This window comes from Scyliorhinus canicula, chromosome 22 (genome assembly GCF_902713615.1).
Source record: "Scyliorhinus canicula chromosome 22, sScyCan1.1, whole genome shotgun sequence".
Taxonomy (NCBI): domain Eukaryota; kingdom Metazoa; phylum Chordata; class Chondrichthyes; order Carcharhiniformes; family Scyliorhinidae; genus Scyliorhinus; species Scyliorhinus canicula.
Genome location: NC_052167.1, coordinates 21,093,251 through 21,109,413, shown reverse-complemented (window position 1 = coordinate 21,109,413; position 16,163 = coordinate 21,093,251). Strand labels below are relative to the sequence as shown.

At 49.5% G+C, this 16,163-nt stretch overlaps 1 protein-coding gene across 1 annotated transcript in view; it reads right to left on the bottom strand.

Moving 5' to 3' along the window:
* Positions 1 to 16,163, bottom strand: part of LOC119956147 (annexin A4-like) — a 60,798-nt gene that overhangs the window by 22,622 nt on the left and 22,013 nt on the right. Inside the window, exons 5-8 of the mRNA XM_038783059.1 lie at positions 13,097 to 13,187; positions 10,072 to 10,151; positions 7,265 to 7,321; positions 4,215 to 4,308 (exon numbers count right to left, since the gene is read on the bottom strand). Coding sequence (XP_038638987.1) covers positions 4,215 to 4,308; positions 7,265 to 7,321; positions 10,072 to 10,151; positions 13,097 to 13,187 — 322 coding nt within the window. The remainder of the gene's footprint in view (positions 1 to 4,214; positions 4,309 to 7,264; positions 7,322 to 10,071; positions 10,152 to 13,096; positions 13,188 to 16,163) is intronic.

Sequence of the window (16,163 nt, the reverse complement as noted above, 5' to 3'; positions counted from 1 at the left end):
CTTCTTGAAAAGGAAAGGACTGGTGGTGGACTGAGAATTTTTGAACTTTGCTGCAACGTTCATGTTTTTTTTTTCTTTTTGTTTCTCTGTTCTTTAAACAAAAAAAGTTTCCCGTTTCTCGTTTTGTGGAAGCTGTTTGCAATGCCTTCTGTATTGATTTGGGACCAGTGGCAGAGCTGAGGGCGTTAAGGTTTTCGTTTGCACTGTTGGGGGATGGAGGTGTGATTGTTTAGATTTTGGTGTTTTTCTGTCGGGCAATTGTGTGGGGATTGTTTGATGTTGGAGTATGTTTCTATGAGCGGGGAGGAGGAGGTGGGGGCAACAATAGATGGGAGACTATCCGGTGCCAGGGATGGGGGCCAGCAATCTAGCTGGGCGGGCTAGCTTACGGAAGCGCAGTGGGGGTTGTGCATATGTTCGGTTTATCAAAGGTGTTGGGTTACAGAGTATTGTTATTAGGTGGGGGGGAATGTTCTGCTGACGGGGGAGGGACTTGGGCCAAGGGACAGAGAGGAGGTTGGGGGCAGAGGCTGCCTGGGGGCAGGCCTGTGGGGGCACAGAGCATGCACTGGAGGTGGGCCCAAAAAAGGGGATGACTGATCGGCGAGGGTGGGGGGGGGGGGGGGGGGGGGGGGGGGATGAGCCCCCTAACTAGGCTGATCACCTGGAATGTTCGAGGGTTAAATTAGCCAGTCAAGAGGGCATGTGTGTTCGCGCATCTTAAGGGATTGAAAGCGGACATGGTAATGTTGCAGGAGACGCACCTGAGAGTAACTAACCAGATTAGATTGAGGAAAGGCTGGGTCAGTCAGGTTTTTCACTCGGGACTGGATTCAAAGACTCGAGGAGTTGCGATCCTGATCAATAAGTGGGTGGTGTTTGAGACGGGTAGAATAGTTTCGGATGTGGGAAGTCAGTACGTTATGGTTAGTGGGAAACTGGAGGGGGTGCAGGTGGTATTAGTAAATGTGTATGCACCAAATTGGGATGATGTGGAGTTTATAAAGAGGATGCTGGGGAAGATACCAGACTTGGACTCGCACAAGTTGGTCATGGGAGGGAACTTCAACACAGTTATTGACCCTGGTTTAGACTGGTCAAGCTCGAAAACGGGCAGGGTGCCAGCAATGGCAAAGGAACTAAAAGGGTTCATGGAGCAGATGGGGGAGGTGGATCCATGGAGATTTGGGCAGCCGAGGGTGAAGGAGTTCTCCTTCTACTCACACGTGCATAAAGTATACTCCCGGATTGATTTCTTCATTTTGAGCAGGGCCTCACTGGCAGGGGTGGTGGACACGGGGTACTCGGCGATCACAATCTCAGACCATGCCCCGCACTGGGTTGACCTGCAGGTTAGTAAAGACAGTAACCAGCGCCCGCACTGCAGGTTGGATCTGTGACTTTTGGCTGGCGAAGGGGTGTGTGCGAGCGGCTGAGGAAATGTATTCAGAACTACCTGCAGGTCAACGACATGGGGGAAATTTCAGCAGTGGTGGTCTGGGAAGCACTGAAGGCGGTGGTCAGAGGGGAGCTGATCTCGATACAGGCCCATAGGGAGAAGGTGGACAGGGCAGAGACGGATCGACTGGTTAAGGAGACATTACAGATCGATAGGAGGTATGCGGAGACCCCAGAGGCAGGGCTTTTAATGAACGGCGGAGGCTACAGGTGGAGTTTGGCTTGTTAACCACAGGGAGGGAGGTGGAGCAGTTGAGAAAGGCAAGGGGGGGCGATCTATGAGTATGGAGAGAAGGCCAGCAGAATGCTTGCACAGCAGCTTAGAAAGAGGGAGGCAGCCAGGGAGATAGGGAAAGTAAATGGTGGAGATTCAGCAGGAGTGAATAAGGCATTTAAGGATTTCTACAGTCGGCTGTATAGGTCGGAACCCCCTACGGGGCCGGAGGGGATGAGGCACTATTTGGGAGGGCTGAGTTTTCCAAAGGTGGACGGGGATCTGGTAGAAAGGCTGGGGGCCCCGATCGGGTTGGAAGAGATAGCGGAGGGGCTGAAGGCCATGCAGGCGGGTAAAGCCCTGGGGCCGGACGGGTACCCAGTGGAGTTTTATAAAACGTTCTCTGGGCTATTGGGGCCGGTGTTGATGAGGATGTTCAATGAGGCAAGGGAAAGAGAGGTGCTGCCCCCGACGATGTCACAGGCCACGATTTCGCTGATTCTGAAGCGGGACAAGAACCCGGAGCTGTGTGGGTCCTACAGGCCGATATCCCTGTTGAATGTGGACGCCAAACCGCTGGCCAAAATGTTGTCCTCCAGGATTGAGGATTGTGTTCTGGACGTTATTGGGGAGGACCAGACGGGGTTTGTTAAGGGTAGGCAGTTGGTGGCCAATGTAAGAAGGTTGTTAAATGTGATCATGATGCCCCCGGAGGGTAAGGAGGTGGAGGTAGTGATCGCAATGGATGCAGAAAAGGCTTTTGATCAGGTAGAATGGGATTATCTGTGGTAGGTACTGGGATGGTTCGGATTTGAGCGGGGCTTTATTGACTGGGTCAGGTTGCTGTGGCAAGTGTACGGACCAACAGGACAACATCGGACTATCTTAGACTGCACCGGGGGACGAGACATGGATGCCTCCTCTCCCCACTGTTGTTCACGCTAGCTATAGAGCCATTGGCAATTGCGCTGAGAGCCTCAGGGGGCTGGTCGGGGGGAGGGAGCGGGGGGGAGCACAGAATCTCGCTCTATGCAGACGACCTGCTTCTGTATGTATCGGACCCAATAGAGGGGATGGAAGAAACCATGAGGATTCTAGGGGAATTTTGCCGGTTTTCGGGGTATAAGCTAAATATTGGGAAAAGTGAGATGTTTGCGGTCCAGGCGAGGGGACAGGAGAGGCGATTGGGGGAGCTGCCGTTTAGATTAGTAGGGGGAAGCTTTAGGTACCGAGGCATTCAAGTGGCGCCGGAATGGGACCGGCTGCATAAATTAAATCTGGCCCTGCTAGTGGACCAAATGAAGGACGATTTTCGGAGATAGGACGCGCTCCCGTTGTCTCTGGCTGGGAGGGTGCAGACGATGAAGATGACGGTCCTCCCGAGATTCCTGTTCGCCATCTTTATTCCGCGGTCCTTTTTTAAACGGGTCGACAAAGTGATCACTGGCTTCGTCAGGGCGGGCAAGACCCCGCGGGTAAGGAAGGTAATGCTGGAGCGGAGTCGGGGAGAGGGTGGGCTGGCGCTGCCAAATTTTGGTAACTATTACTGGCTGGCGAATATAGCCATGATCAGGAAGTGGGTGGTGGGGGAGGGGTCGGCATGGGAGCGTATGGCGGCAGCTTCATGCAAGGGCACCAGTTTGGGGGCGTTGGTAACTGAGCCTCTGCCGTACCCGCCGGCACGGTACTCCACCAGTCCCATGGTGGTGGCGGCCCTGAGAGTCTGGGGGCAATGGAGGAGACATGTGGGAGCAGAGGGAGCATCGGTCTGGTCTCCAATCTGTAATAATCACCGGTTTGCCCCGGGAAGTATGGATGGGGGTTCCGGATATGGTGGAGAGCCGGGATTGAGAGGATGGGGGATATGTTTATAGAGGAGAGCTTTCTGAGTATGAGGGCGCTGGAGGAGAAGTTTGGGTTGGCGAGGGGAAACAAATTCAGGTATCTGCAGGTGCGGGACTTCCTACGTAAACAGGTGTCAACCTTCCCGCTCCTACCGCTAAGGGGGATTCAGGACAGGGTAATTTCCAGAGGGTGGGCAGGAGAAGGGATCGTCTCTGACATTTACAAGGAACTTATGGGGTCAGAGGAGATGCAGACCGAGGAGCTGAAGCGCAAGTGGGAGGAGGAGCTGGCAGGAGAGAAAGAGGGTGGTCTACGCATCCGCAACATGTGCCAGACTCAACCTGATACAATTCAAGGTCGTTCACCGGGCCCACCATGACAGGCAACTTAGAAAACCTTGTAAAACTCGACATTTTCTATCCTTACTGCCTATTAGGTCGAAAGGATGACCACTGAACAGCGCTATATATTTCCCAGTGGGCCCCTGTATAAAATATGCTGACCCTCAGCTCACTTGTGTACTTTTCTGTCCCTCTGGGCGCATCACTCTTGAAACAGTCGGGTGTGTGAACGGCCTACTTGTCAGGCACCAGAACATAGTAAAGGGAAACTAATTTAATGAAAATAGTTGAAGGGGACGGCGTTATAGAAGAACTGCAGCATGTGGATAACGTTTTAGGAAGACTTTTCACTCTACCTCTTCGCAGATGAGCAAAGTTCCGCCTGCAAAAGACCTTAATGAATGTTGTCTCATCTGTGCCCCATTTGTCTTCTCCAGCAGCAAACAACCCCTGAAATTAAAGAAAAATATGATGCCAATACCAGAAATGGAAATTAATGTAAAAGTGATCAAAAGTGATCACATTGGGTTGGATTCTACGGTTGCCGACGGCGAAATCGCGTTCGGCGATTGGCCGGAGAATCAAAGTTCCCGACCAGATCGGGAGCGGCGCCGCTTTCGCGATGCTTCGCCCCCTCCAAAGCGGCGTACTCAGAGAGTACACCGCGTGACGTATCGATAGCCTCATGACATTGCCCGAGGGCCCCCCCACCCCGATGCTCCGACCCTGACCGGCCGACTTCCTGATGCCGTCGGTCGGGTGTGGTCTCGTCCGTCGGGAACTCGGTGTGGCAGCTGCGGACTCAGTCCAGCGACGTTACAGTCGGGGGAGGGCCGATCCGCAGGTAGGGGAGATTTTATCAGGGGCTGGGTGCACTGTAGGGGCTGTTCCGTGGCACGCGAGCCGGCCGAAGGGGGGACTATTTTGCGGGCCGCTGCAGGCCGCCATCGTGTGCACGCGTGGCCACAGACCTGGCAATTCTCCGGGCTGTATCGGCAGCTCGGGCCGAGTGCTCTACGATGCCGGCATGCTAGCCTCCCGGCCAAACGGAGGATCGGTGGCTAGCATGTAGCAGTAAAATGCCACCATTCCCACGCCAGGATATAGCACACTCATGCAGTACAAAAGGACTCCGGCATTGTCATTAATGCTATCTTTAATAGGAGTCTTTACATTTTGATAGGGCGGTACAGTGGTTAGCATTGTTGCCTCACAGCTCCAGGGACCTGGGTTCTATTCCTGGCTTGGGTCACTGTCTGTGCAGAGTCTGCACGTTCTCCCCGTGTGTGCGTGGGTTTCCTCCGGGTGCTCCTGTTTCCTCCCACAGTCCAAAGATGTGCAGGATAATTGGATTGGCCAGGATAAATTGCCCCTTAGTGTCCAAAGGTTAGGTGGGGTTAAAGGAATTGCCCTAGGCAGGATGCTCTTGGTGCAGACTCAGTGGGCTGAATGGCCACCTTCTGCACTATGATTTTTAGAAGAATCCAAAAAATCTTCGGTCACTTGAAAAAATAAGCAAGAAATCCTGGATCAAACATTCTGTAGGTTCTGCGCTATCTTTACACCCTTTTTGAACTAGGGTGTAACATTGGTGATCCTCCAGTCCTCTGGCACCATGCCAGAGTCTAAGAAAGATTGGAAAATGATGGCCAGTGCCCCTGAAATTTCCACTCTCACTTTCTTCCATATTCTCATCTGGTCAAATTTAGTGGGCGGCATGGTGGCACAGTGGTTAGCACTGCTGCCTCACAGTTCCAGGGACTCAGGTTCAATTCCAGCCTCGGGTGACTGTGTGGAGTCTGCATGTCCTCCCCGTGTCTGCGTGGGTTTCCTCCGGGTGCTCCAGTTTCCTGCCGCAGTCCAAAGATGTGCAGGTTAGGTGGATTGACCATGCTAAATTGCCCCTTAGTGTCCAGAGGGTTAGATAGGGTCACTGGGTTACAGGGATAGGATGCAGACGTGGGCTTAAGTAGGGTGCTCTTTCCAAAGGCACGTGCAGACTCGATGGGCCAAATTGCTTCCTTCTGCATGGTAGGGATTCTATGGAGTCTATGAATAACAGTTAGCCTTTCCAATGTCACCTCCTTATCAATATTAAGCCCTTCAAGTGCCTGAACTACCTCCTCTCTCACCATGGCCTGGACATCATCTTCTTCCTTCATAAAGGCAGACGCAAGATATTTATTTAATACTTCAGCAGTGCTGTCGCCATGCATAAATCACTTTTTTGGTCTCCAATCAGTCTCACTTCTCCTTTTATCACCCATTTAATATTTGTATGCAAATAGAAAGGTTCTGCCAGTGTCTTCTCATACTCTCTCTTTGGTTCTCTTACTTCATTTTCCAAAAATAGCAACATTGTGTAATTAGAATCATAGAATCTAGGGCGGCACGGTGACGCAGTGGTTAGCACTGCTGCCTCACAGCGCTGAGGACCCGGGTTCGATCCTGGTCCCGGCCGCTGTCCGTGTGGAGTTTGCACATTCTCCCCGTGTCTGCATGGCTCTCACCCCCACAACCCAAAAAATGTACAGGGTAGGTGGATTTCCCATGCTAATAGTCCCTTAATTGGAATTTTATTTTTAAAAAAGAATCATAGAATCCCTACAGTGCAGAAGGAGGCCATTCGGCCCATCAAGCCTGCACTGACTCTTGGAAAGAGCACCCTAACTAGGCCCACTCCCCTGCCCTATCTCCGTAACCCCACCTAACCTGCACATCCTTGGACCCCAAGGGGCAATTTAGTGCGGCTAATCCACGGCACATCTTTGGACGCTAAGGGGCCATTTAGCACGGCCAATCCACCGAACCTGTATATCTTTGGACTGTGTGAGGAAACCGGAGCACCCGGAGGAAACCCAGGCAGACGCTGGGAGAACGTGCAAACCCCACGCAGTCACCTTGTTAAACATTTTAATTGCTGTGGTATGAAGAGTCAAAAGTTCTGTTCCTATTTCACCAACACACATTTATTTCATTCCAACAGACTCTGCACAAAATTCTACACAGCACCAGACACAGAAGCCACCTGAAGCCCCTTTACATATCAGTGTCAATTATTGGATACTTAACATAAATGAGACAACTAATTGCAATGTCTCTTAACCCATTACTTAACAACCTGTGGCCAGAATTGAACCCAGGTCTCTAGCACTGTGAGGCAGTAGTGCCAGCTACTGTGCCACCTTGCCACCCTGGTTACTAAACAAAGGAGTCTGTAGCCTGCCAAATAGTTTTATGAATAGTTCATTATGGGCGTTAGATTTCCTGGCCTATACATTCCTTTTACAAAATCAAGAAGTTTGCAGACTGAAGCCGACATTTGCCATTGATGCAGTTAGTTCTTGAGTCAATATATAATGCACCAAATCACTCTAAACGTTGACGTATAGGACACCATACTTACTTTAGCGTCTTGATTCGCAAGACTTTCATCCACACGATAACCTTCATCTCGCTTCGCCTAAAAAGAAAGCACCACTATTTAAATAATAATATAGTAATCTTTTATTGTCACAAGTAGGCTTACATTAACACTGCAATGAAGTTACTGTGAAAAGCCCCGAGTTGCCACACTCCGGCGCCCGTTCCGGGTACACAGAGGGAGAATTCAGAATTCTCAGCTGGTAAAGGAATTGAACCCACGCTGCTGGCCTGGTTCTGCATGACAAACCAGCTCTCTAGCCCACTGAGCTAAAGCAGTTGGAATCTTACTGTAAAAAAAAATCATAGCAATTAAAAAAAAAAAAATTTAGAGTGCCCAATTCATTTTTTTCCAATTAAGGGGCAATTTAGCGTGGCCAATCCAGCTAGCTTGCACATCTTTTTGGGCTATGGGGGGCGAAACCTACGCAAACACGGGGGAGAATGTGCAAACTCCACACGGACAGTGACCCAGAGCCGGGATTCGAACCCGGGTCCTCAGCGCCGTGAGGCAACAGGTCTAACCCTCTGCGCCACCGTGCTGCCCTACAGCAATTATTCAAGAATCTAATCGCAATGTTATTAAAATCTCTTAAAGCTATACATTTTTTTGCACTGAATTTTATTGCTCCTCCATTTCTGCCCCTCCTCTCTTAGCGACATGGAGCATATAGAACAGTACAGCACAGAACAGGCCCTTCGGCCCTCGATGTTGTGCCGAACAATGATCACCTTACTCAAACCCACGGATCCACTCTATACCCGTAACCCAACAACCCCCCCCCCCCCCCCACCCTTACTTTTAAGGACACTACGGGCAATTTATCATGGCCAATCCACCTAACCCGCACATCTTTGGACTGTGGGAGGAAACCGGAGCACCCGGAGGAAACCCACGCACACAGGGGGAGGACGTGCAGACTCTGCACAGACAGTGACCCAGCTGGGAACCGAACCTGGGACCCTGGAGCTGTGAAGCATTTATGCTAACCACCATGCTACCGTGCTGCATGTTGGGTATCAGCCCGATAAGTATCCAGCGCTCACATAGGAATTTAGATACTGAATGGGAGTAGTTTACTGGGCTACGAATGGCATCTCAAGGCTTTCTGACATCCACACGAGCCACCAATTAGCAAAGCAGAGCAGCAGAGCTGGCAGATTTCTTCCTCCTCCATCCAAAAACAAGACAGTCAATTATAGAACCGTACTATTGCGATGGTGTGACTGGCTCGGCTAACCTCCTGCAACATTGGCACAGAGCCAAGGAGCATCTGGTCTACCTAGGTTGGTATTGCATCAGGTAGTTGCGGGGAGGAAAATGAAGGCCTGAATCTTTCAGCCGTCATACGCACACACGGTTCCACACCCCCCTCCCCCCCCCACCCCGCCCCCTCCCAGCCGCGGTGGACCCCGGGGCGCATTTTCACGCTGGCTGGCCAATTAATGAGCAGCCAGCGTGATAAGTGCTCTGTGAAAGGCAGCGTGTCATCGGGGAAGGTGGGAGGAGGGCGGGCGCTAAAAGCAGGGAGAGTGGGAGCTGGCATTTCTAATGTGCTCCCTCGGGTGGGGTCCACCACTGCGAGGCTATCTCAGGACCCACGGAAAACTAAATATCGATGTTAATACTACACCAGCAGTGCCCAAGCAGCATAATCTCACACGGACCTCAGTCCCCCGACAGATTTGTTAATTTTAATTACGCCCCAACGTTTCACCCCGCCCTGGAGCCAGGTTGGCAGCTATGATTTAAAGGCCACCTGGCAATCGGTCCAGCCGCCAACCGCAAAAGCAATTGGCCCCTCAATGGGCTAAATTGCCCGCCTGCTCGATTATCAGTGGGCATCTGTCCGATTCTTGCTGGCACCCGCCAACAGAAATACTGTGTGGATGCGCACTGACGTGGGGCGCTTGCCCGCCGTTTCCTCGCACATTTTCACGCACTTCCAGGTCTGCCCGAGCAATGTAAAATTCCGGGCAAAGTCTTAATTATTTTTATTCTGAAAAAATGTTCCCAAAATACAGTATTTTCTTGTGCACATCTAGGCATAATGAATTCATAAAATAGATTCATAAATAGGGCAGCACGGTAGCATAGTGGTTAGCACAATTGCTTCACAGCCCCAGGGTCCCAGGTTCGATTCCCGGCTTGGGTCACTGCCTGTGCGGAGTCTGCACATCCTCCCCGTGTGTGCGTGGGTTTCCTCCGGGTGCTCCGGTTTCCTCCCACAGTCCAAAGATGTGCAGGATAGGTGGATTGGCCATGATAAATTGCCCTTAGTGTCCAAAATTGCCCTTAGTGTTGGGTGGGGTTACTGGGTTATGGGGATAGGGTGGAGGTGTTGACCTTGGGTAAGGTGCTCTTTCCAAGAGCCGGAGCAGACTCGATGGGCCGAATGGCCTCCTTCTGCACTGTAAGCTCTATGATAAATAGAAACCCTTCAGTGCAGAAGGATTCTATTCGGCTCATCGAGTGTGCACCGACCCTCCGAAAGAGCACCCGACACCGTGACCCATTCTCATACCCTATCCCCGTAACCTCACCTAACCTTTGGACACTGAGGGCAATTTAGCATGGCCAATCCACCTAACCTGCACATCTTTGGACTGTGGGAGGAAACTGGAGCACCTGGAGGAGAAGGTGCAAACTCCAAGGTCAGAATTGAACCTGGGCCTCTGGCGCTGGGAGGAGGCAGTGCCAACCACTGTGCCACCGCGTTGCCCTGTCAAAACATCAAATTAATTTACAGTTCTGTTGAATGGAATGGTATGAATGCAAACCACACCAACCTTTGCCAGGGACACCAAAAATTCTTCAAAGTCACCAGAGTTCTCAGACTTGAGACTCTCCTTTAAACTCGAAGCATTTTCTATAGGACAAAAGTGATAAATAATGTTTACTCAACATCAGAAAAGTTTATTTATATTTGACATTCTGAAATTAGCTTTAGATATATAAAAATTGGAAGTACAAAATAAACGTATCACACCTGCAGTAACGTCTACATGTATGAACCAAATGTGCCCAAACACAATACATACAATAGCTTAAAACGGCAGCAGGCCTGTAGGAGTCGATGGGAATGTGTTCCCCACCGACTCTCCAGACCGCGGGGTCCGAGCATCCAACATCTGAAAAATTCAGACCACGATGTAATGTCTGAAGAAGATTCAGAGCAGTTAGGGCGAGGCACTGTCACTGGAAAGCAATCCAGAGACCCAGGGGTATCAATCTGAGGGGCGGCATGGTGGCGCTTAGCACTGCTGCCTCACGGCGCCGAGGACCCAGGTTCGATCCCGGCCCAGGGTCACTGTCCGTGTGGATTCTCCCGGTGTCTGCGTGGGTTTCACCCCCACAACCCAAAGATGTGCAGGCTAGGTTGATTGGCCACACTAAATTGCCCCTTAATTGGAAAAATAAAGAATTGGGTACTCTATAAATTTATTTTTAAAATCTCAATCTGGTTCACTGATATTGTATAATGGCCCATATGTGACTCCAGACCCATAGCACTGTGGTTTTCTCTTAAATGCCTTCACAAGCCACCCAGCTGAAGGGTAATGAGGGATGGGCGATTAATGTTTGTTCAGCAACAACTACATCCCATGTGTGAATAAGAAAAATTAGCTATGCAATCAGACAAGGCCAGATACTAGTTTTGGTGTATTATCATCAAACGCGCTACAGTGAAGGATGATTTAAGCACAAGTAGGAAAAAGTTAAATACAAGAGAAATGTGTACTCAGGTTTCCAGCCTTGAGAAGCCTGAAGGACATGAAATTAGTCATTTTTAAATGATAGCTCTCATGTCGATTCGCATACAACTGGTTTTAATAACACTCTTTGTGGGTGAGAATGGAAAATGTTGGCCCTTGGCCTGGGAAAATAAGAAAATAAAAAGGTGGTTAAAAGTACTTTAGCCGCGGAAACCCTGACCCTTATGGAAGCAATAGATATGGGGTTACATTGGGTCAAATACTTTGGGGAAATTCTATGCAAGTGACAACAATTTTGCCATTGAATATTATATAGCCAATCATTTTCTGTGGCATAATTGATAAGAGAGGCCGAAGGAAGGTTAAGGACTGCCTTTGCTTGAGTAAAAGAGATGCCAAAAAAAGTATCCAAGGCAAAATATACTCTAATCCTATAATGAAAGCAAAATGCTGTGAATGCTGGAGATTGTAAAACATGCTTCAGAAGTCAGAAGTCATACAGAACGCGAAAGCTCTCTTCACAGGAGCAGCTAAGCTATTCCAGCACTTTTTGTCGCTATTCCATTCCTTGCTCCTTACAATATTTTCTGGAATCAGACAAATACCTCCCCTTTCCTCCTGAAAACACACCAGGCTGTGGCCCAATTTTCACACCTCCGTTTGTATTTATTTCAAGAAGGACACAGCAACAGGAAAGAAAGCCTTCCTGCCAACTTCCTCTCAATCTACCGCTGTGTGCCATTAGTGGGAGCCGTGCATATCAAGAGGCAAACGTCCGACCAAAGAAAGTCTTAAAATGTGTCCCGACAATACACAGTAGCTAGCACAGTGTTAGTGTCACTTTTTCCATTCATTACCAGAGAACCCTTATTGTGTGAATCACTCTATCAGATCAGTTCCAGAATTGCACAGCTTTCGCACATCAGGAGGAACTGGTGAGGAAGTGGACTGAGAGCTTGCACAATGGCCAAATTCAATTCACTAAGAACGGGAGGGATTTCCTGGCCCGGATCATCCCGTGCTGCCAAAAGTCAATGGACGCTCGGCTGACCTGCCAGAGCAGGGTCGGAAAATCCCAGCCAACCGTGATAATGGAACGGTGACTTTGTTTCAATTAGAATGAATTAACGTGCAAGTCTCAGAAGATCAAAATTTAAGTTATGGAAGTTGAGTGTGATATTGTGATAGGCTCCAGCCATTGGACAGGCAAGACTGAAATTGAGGAACAACATATCGGCAGATCTGAATAAAAGGTTAGAAACAAAAAGTGCACAGCAACTGGGTGATGTGAGGTTAAAGTGCTCAATTCTCAGGCGGGCACTTTCAATCCCCACGACAAGCTCGGTTATGATGGGCAAGCACGGTGGCATGGTGGTTAGCACAATTGCTTCACAGCTCCAGGGTCCCAGGTTTGATTCCCGGCTTGGATCACTGTCTGTGCGCAGTCTGCATGTTCTCCCCATGTGTGCGTGGGTTTCCTCCGGGTGCTCCGGTTTCCTCCCACAGTCCAAAGATATAGAACATAGAACATAGACCAGGACAGCACAGAACAGGCCCTTCGGCCCTCAATGTTGTGCCGAGCAATGATCACCCTACTCAAACCCACCCTATACCTGTAACCCAACAATCCCCCCCCCCCCTTAACCTTACTTTTACACTAAATTACACTACGGGCAATTTATCATGGCCAATCCACCTAACCCACACATCTTTGGACTGTGGGAGGAAACCGGAGCACCCGGAGGAAACCCACGCACACACGGGGAGGACGTGCAGACTCCGCACAGACAGTGACCCAGCCGGGAATCGAACCTGGGACCCTGGAGCTGTGAAGCATTTATGCTAACCACCATGCTACCGTGCTGCCCCGTGCATGGTTAGGTGGATTGCCCTTCGTGTCCAAAATTGCCCTTAGTGTTGGATCGGGTTATTGGGTTATGGGGATAGGGGGAGGTGTGGGCTTGGGTAGGGTGCTCTTTCCAAGAGCCGGTGCAGACTTGATGGGCCGAATGACCTCCTTCTGCACTGTAAATTCTATGATAATTCTACAATGACAGATCACTTCAACATTTCACACATTACAAAGCAAATATATTACCTGATTGGTAGGCATCTGCAAGATCCCAAAGTTGTTTGTTAGTTCGTGTTGCAAGAATTTCCAGTAGAATGTGCTCATCAGTTCCAGGACCCTATTAAACCATACAGAGTTCAAAGTGCGTACTAAATGCAACACTATCCTAAATGGTTACATAAGAAAGTTTAAATACCGTTGACCATTTTGCTTTGCTACTTCATGCCAAAATAAATACATATTTTTATATAACTGAGGCAATAATAATGCTATTAGCCCTCCATTGAAGCTCATTATTACCTGGAAAAGGCTGTCATCATAGAATCACCACAGTGCTGGAGGTGCACAGAGGCACCATTCAGTCCATCGTATCTGCACCGAGCCCCCAAAAGAGCACCCAACCTAGGTCCACTCGCCTGCCCACCCCGCCCTAACCCCCTAACTTAACCTGCACATCCTTGGAAACTAAGGGGTGACTTAGCATGGCCAATCCACTTTGGAGTGTGGGAGGAAACCGCAGACAAGGGGAGAACGTGCAAACTCCACACATTATCTGTAAATAAAGAAAATGCAAAACTTATTTTAGACTTGCTCTCCGACAGGCTTTTACTCACACCAAAGATAGGGTGCTACTCGCACTGTGACTTTACTACCCCAACCAAGGGCTGGACTTCCCCCACTGGGGACAACGGACAGACATTGAGACTGTTTCTGGGTCCCGAACCCACCCCAGGAGGGAGGCAACAACTCTTTGGGATTTTAATGGGGAAATCTGCTTATTTGGTACAGAAGCATGTGCGCTGTCCAATTAAGGACAATTGGCAGGCTCTGGTGGGCCAATCAGTGGCCTTTCAGCTCAACGGGAGCAGCAGGTTGGAAATAGAAGTTAGTTCATGAAAAGGGAACTTCAATGTAGAGGCTTCCTCTTGTCAACTTTTTTGGAAAACCTTTAGTTGAAGTACATTGAGCAGCCAGACCATCACTGTCGGGTTGGGGAGTGGGTGGAAACTCTCGGCAGGCCTGCTTGTGGCTGCTCTTTCATCTAGCCCCACTCGGCCTACCGGGAGTGCTGGCCCATTGGCCTGCTGGGCGCCCTCCTCCCAAACTGGCCCCACCAATACAGGAATCTGGAATCCAGCGGGATCATTCCAATCCATCGTCTTTCAGTGGACTTAATAAGGCTCTTAACAAGCCTGATCTGATACCCACTGTGCAAAAATGGCCCAGAAGCAGGATGGAGCTGGGGAACCAGCACACCAGTCAGCAGAGCTAGATTTTGGCTCTGCCCACTTTAGGGTGGCATGGTAGCACAGTGGTGAGCACTGTTGCTTCAGAGAGACAGGGACCCGGGTTCGATTCCCACTTGGGTCACTGTTTGTGCGGAGTCTGCACGCTCTCCCCATGTCTGGGTGGGTTTCCTCCGGTTTCCTCCCACAAGTCCAGAAAGACGTGCTTGTTAGGTGAATTGGACATTCTGAATTCTCCCTCTGTATTCCCGCACAGGCACCATAATGTGGCGACTTGGGAATTTTCACAGTAACTTCATTGCATAAGCCTACTTGTGACAATAATAAAGATTATTAGTTTCCAGCTGAAAGTCCAGCCCTGACTCTTCAAAGATGAACTTAGGCACCAATTGCAAGCAGACTATTGACCTCAAAATGTCTTTATCTGTTGTTCCCATATATATATGCACCTTTAATTGGACAGCAATCAAAAGCAGGAAGTTTTTTTTATTCACTGTCGACCACACAAATTTTGTGAAAGTAGGAAGGTCAAATGGAGTTTAATCTGGACAAACGTGAGGTGATGCATTTTGGTAGGTCTAACATTGAGAGGAAATATACCGTAAATGGCAAAACTCTTAGGAATATAGAAAGTCAGAGAGATCTGGGCGTGCAGGTCCATAGATCTTTGAAAGTGGCAACACAAGTGGACAAGGTGGTCAAGATAGCATACAGAATGCTTGCTTTCATTGGACGGGGCATCGAGTATAAAAACTGGCAAATCATGCTGCAATTATACAGGATGTTGTTACGGCCACGCTTGGAATATTGCGCACAATTCTGGTCGCCACACTACCAGAAGGAGGTGGAGACTTTGGAGAGGGTGCAGAGGCGGTTTACCAGGATGCTGTCTGGTCTGGAGGGTGTTCGCTTTGTGGAGAGGCTGAATAGACACGGACAGTTTTCATTAAAAAGACGGAGGTTGAGGGATGACCCGATAGAGGTCTGCAAGATTATGAGGGGCATGGATAGAGTGGCAGGGTTAGTCACCAAGGGGCATAGGTTATGGTCCGTGGGGAAAGTTTAGAGGAGATGTGCGAGGCAAGCTTTTTACACAGAGGGTGGTGAGTGCCTGGAATGTGCTGCCAGGGGAGGTTGTGGAAGCTGATACATTAACGGCGTTCAAAAGGCATCTTGCCAAACACATGGATAGGGTGGGTATAGAGGGATACGGCGCAAGGAAGTGCTGAGGGTTTTTGCAAAGGTTGGTATCATGACGGTACAGGGTTGGAGGGCCGAAGGGCCTGTTCCTGTGCGGTATTATTCTTTGTTCTTTGTTCTAGGAATGCTGGACTGCCTGATGGATTTTCCCATTCCATACTTTTCTTCTTTTATATGCTTACTTATTTGGACTAGAAATTTGAGAACACCTATTGTGGGCACTCCCACTGAAGCAGGGCATTTACCTTGCATGGAAACCCAAAGATCTATAGAGCCCTGAATATCGGGTTTCAGATTGGAACAAAGCTGCAGGAGGAACCCACAAAGAGGAAATGAGGGATGCAGTTAAAATTGCAGCAGCAAACAGGTAAGTAAGGGCAAGGGGGTGGGGAAGCAGTTGGTGACTACATGTGAAACTGGAAGCAGCCTGTTGGAACAGGGGTCAGAGGGGTGGGGAGGGTGGTCTGAAGTGCGGGCCACGTCAGAGGAAACTAATCAAACTTATTTATTCCAGGTGTTCTATAAGGCTTGTTTCTCTGCTGACATAGCTGCTTCAGGACATACTACCTTGCATGGAAAAATTTAAAGCAGGCATTTAGTCCTATTTGCAAAGGAGCAAATACGGGGATTTTCACAGTAACTTCATT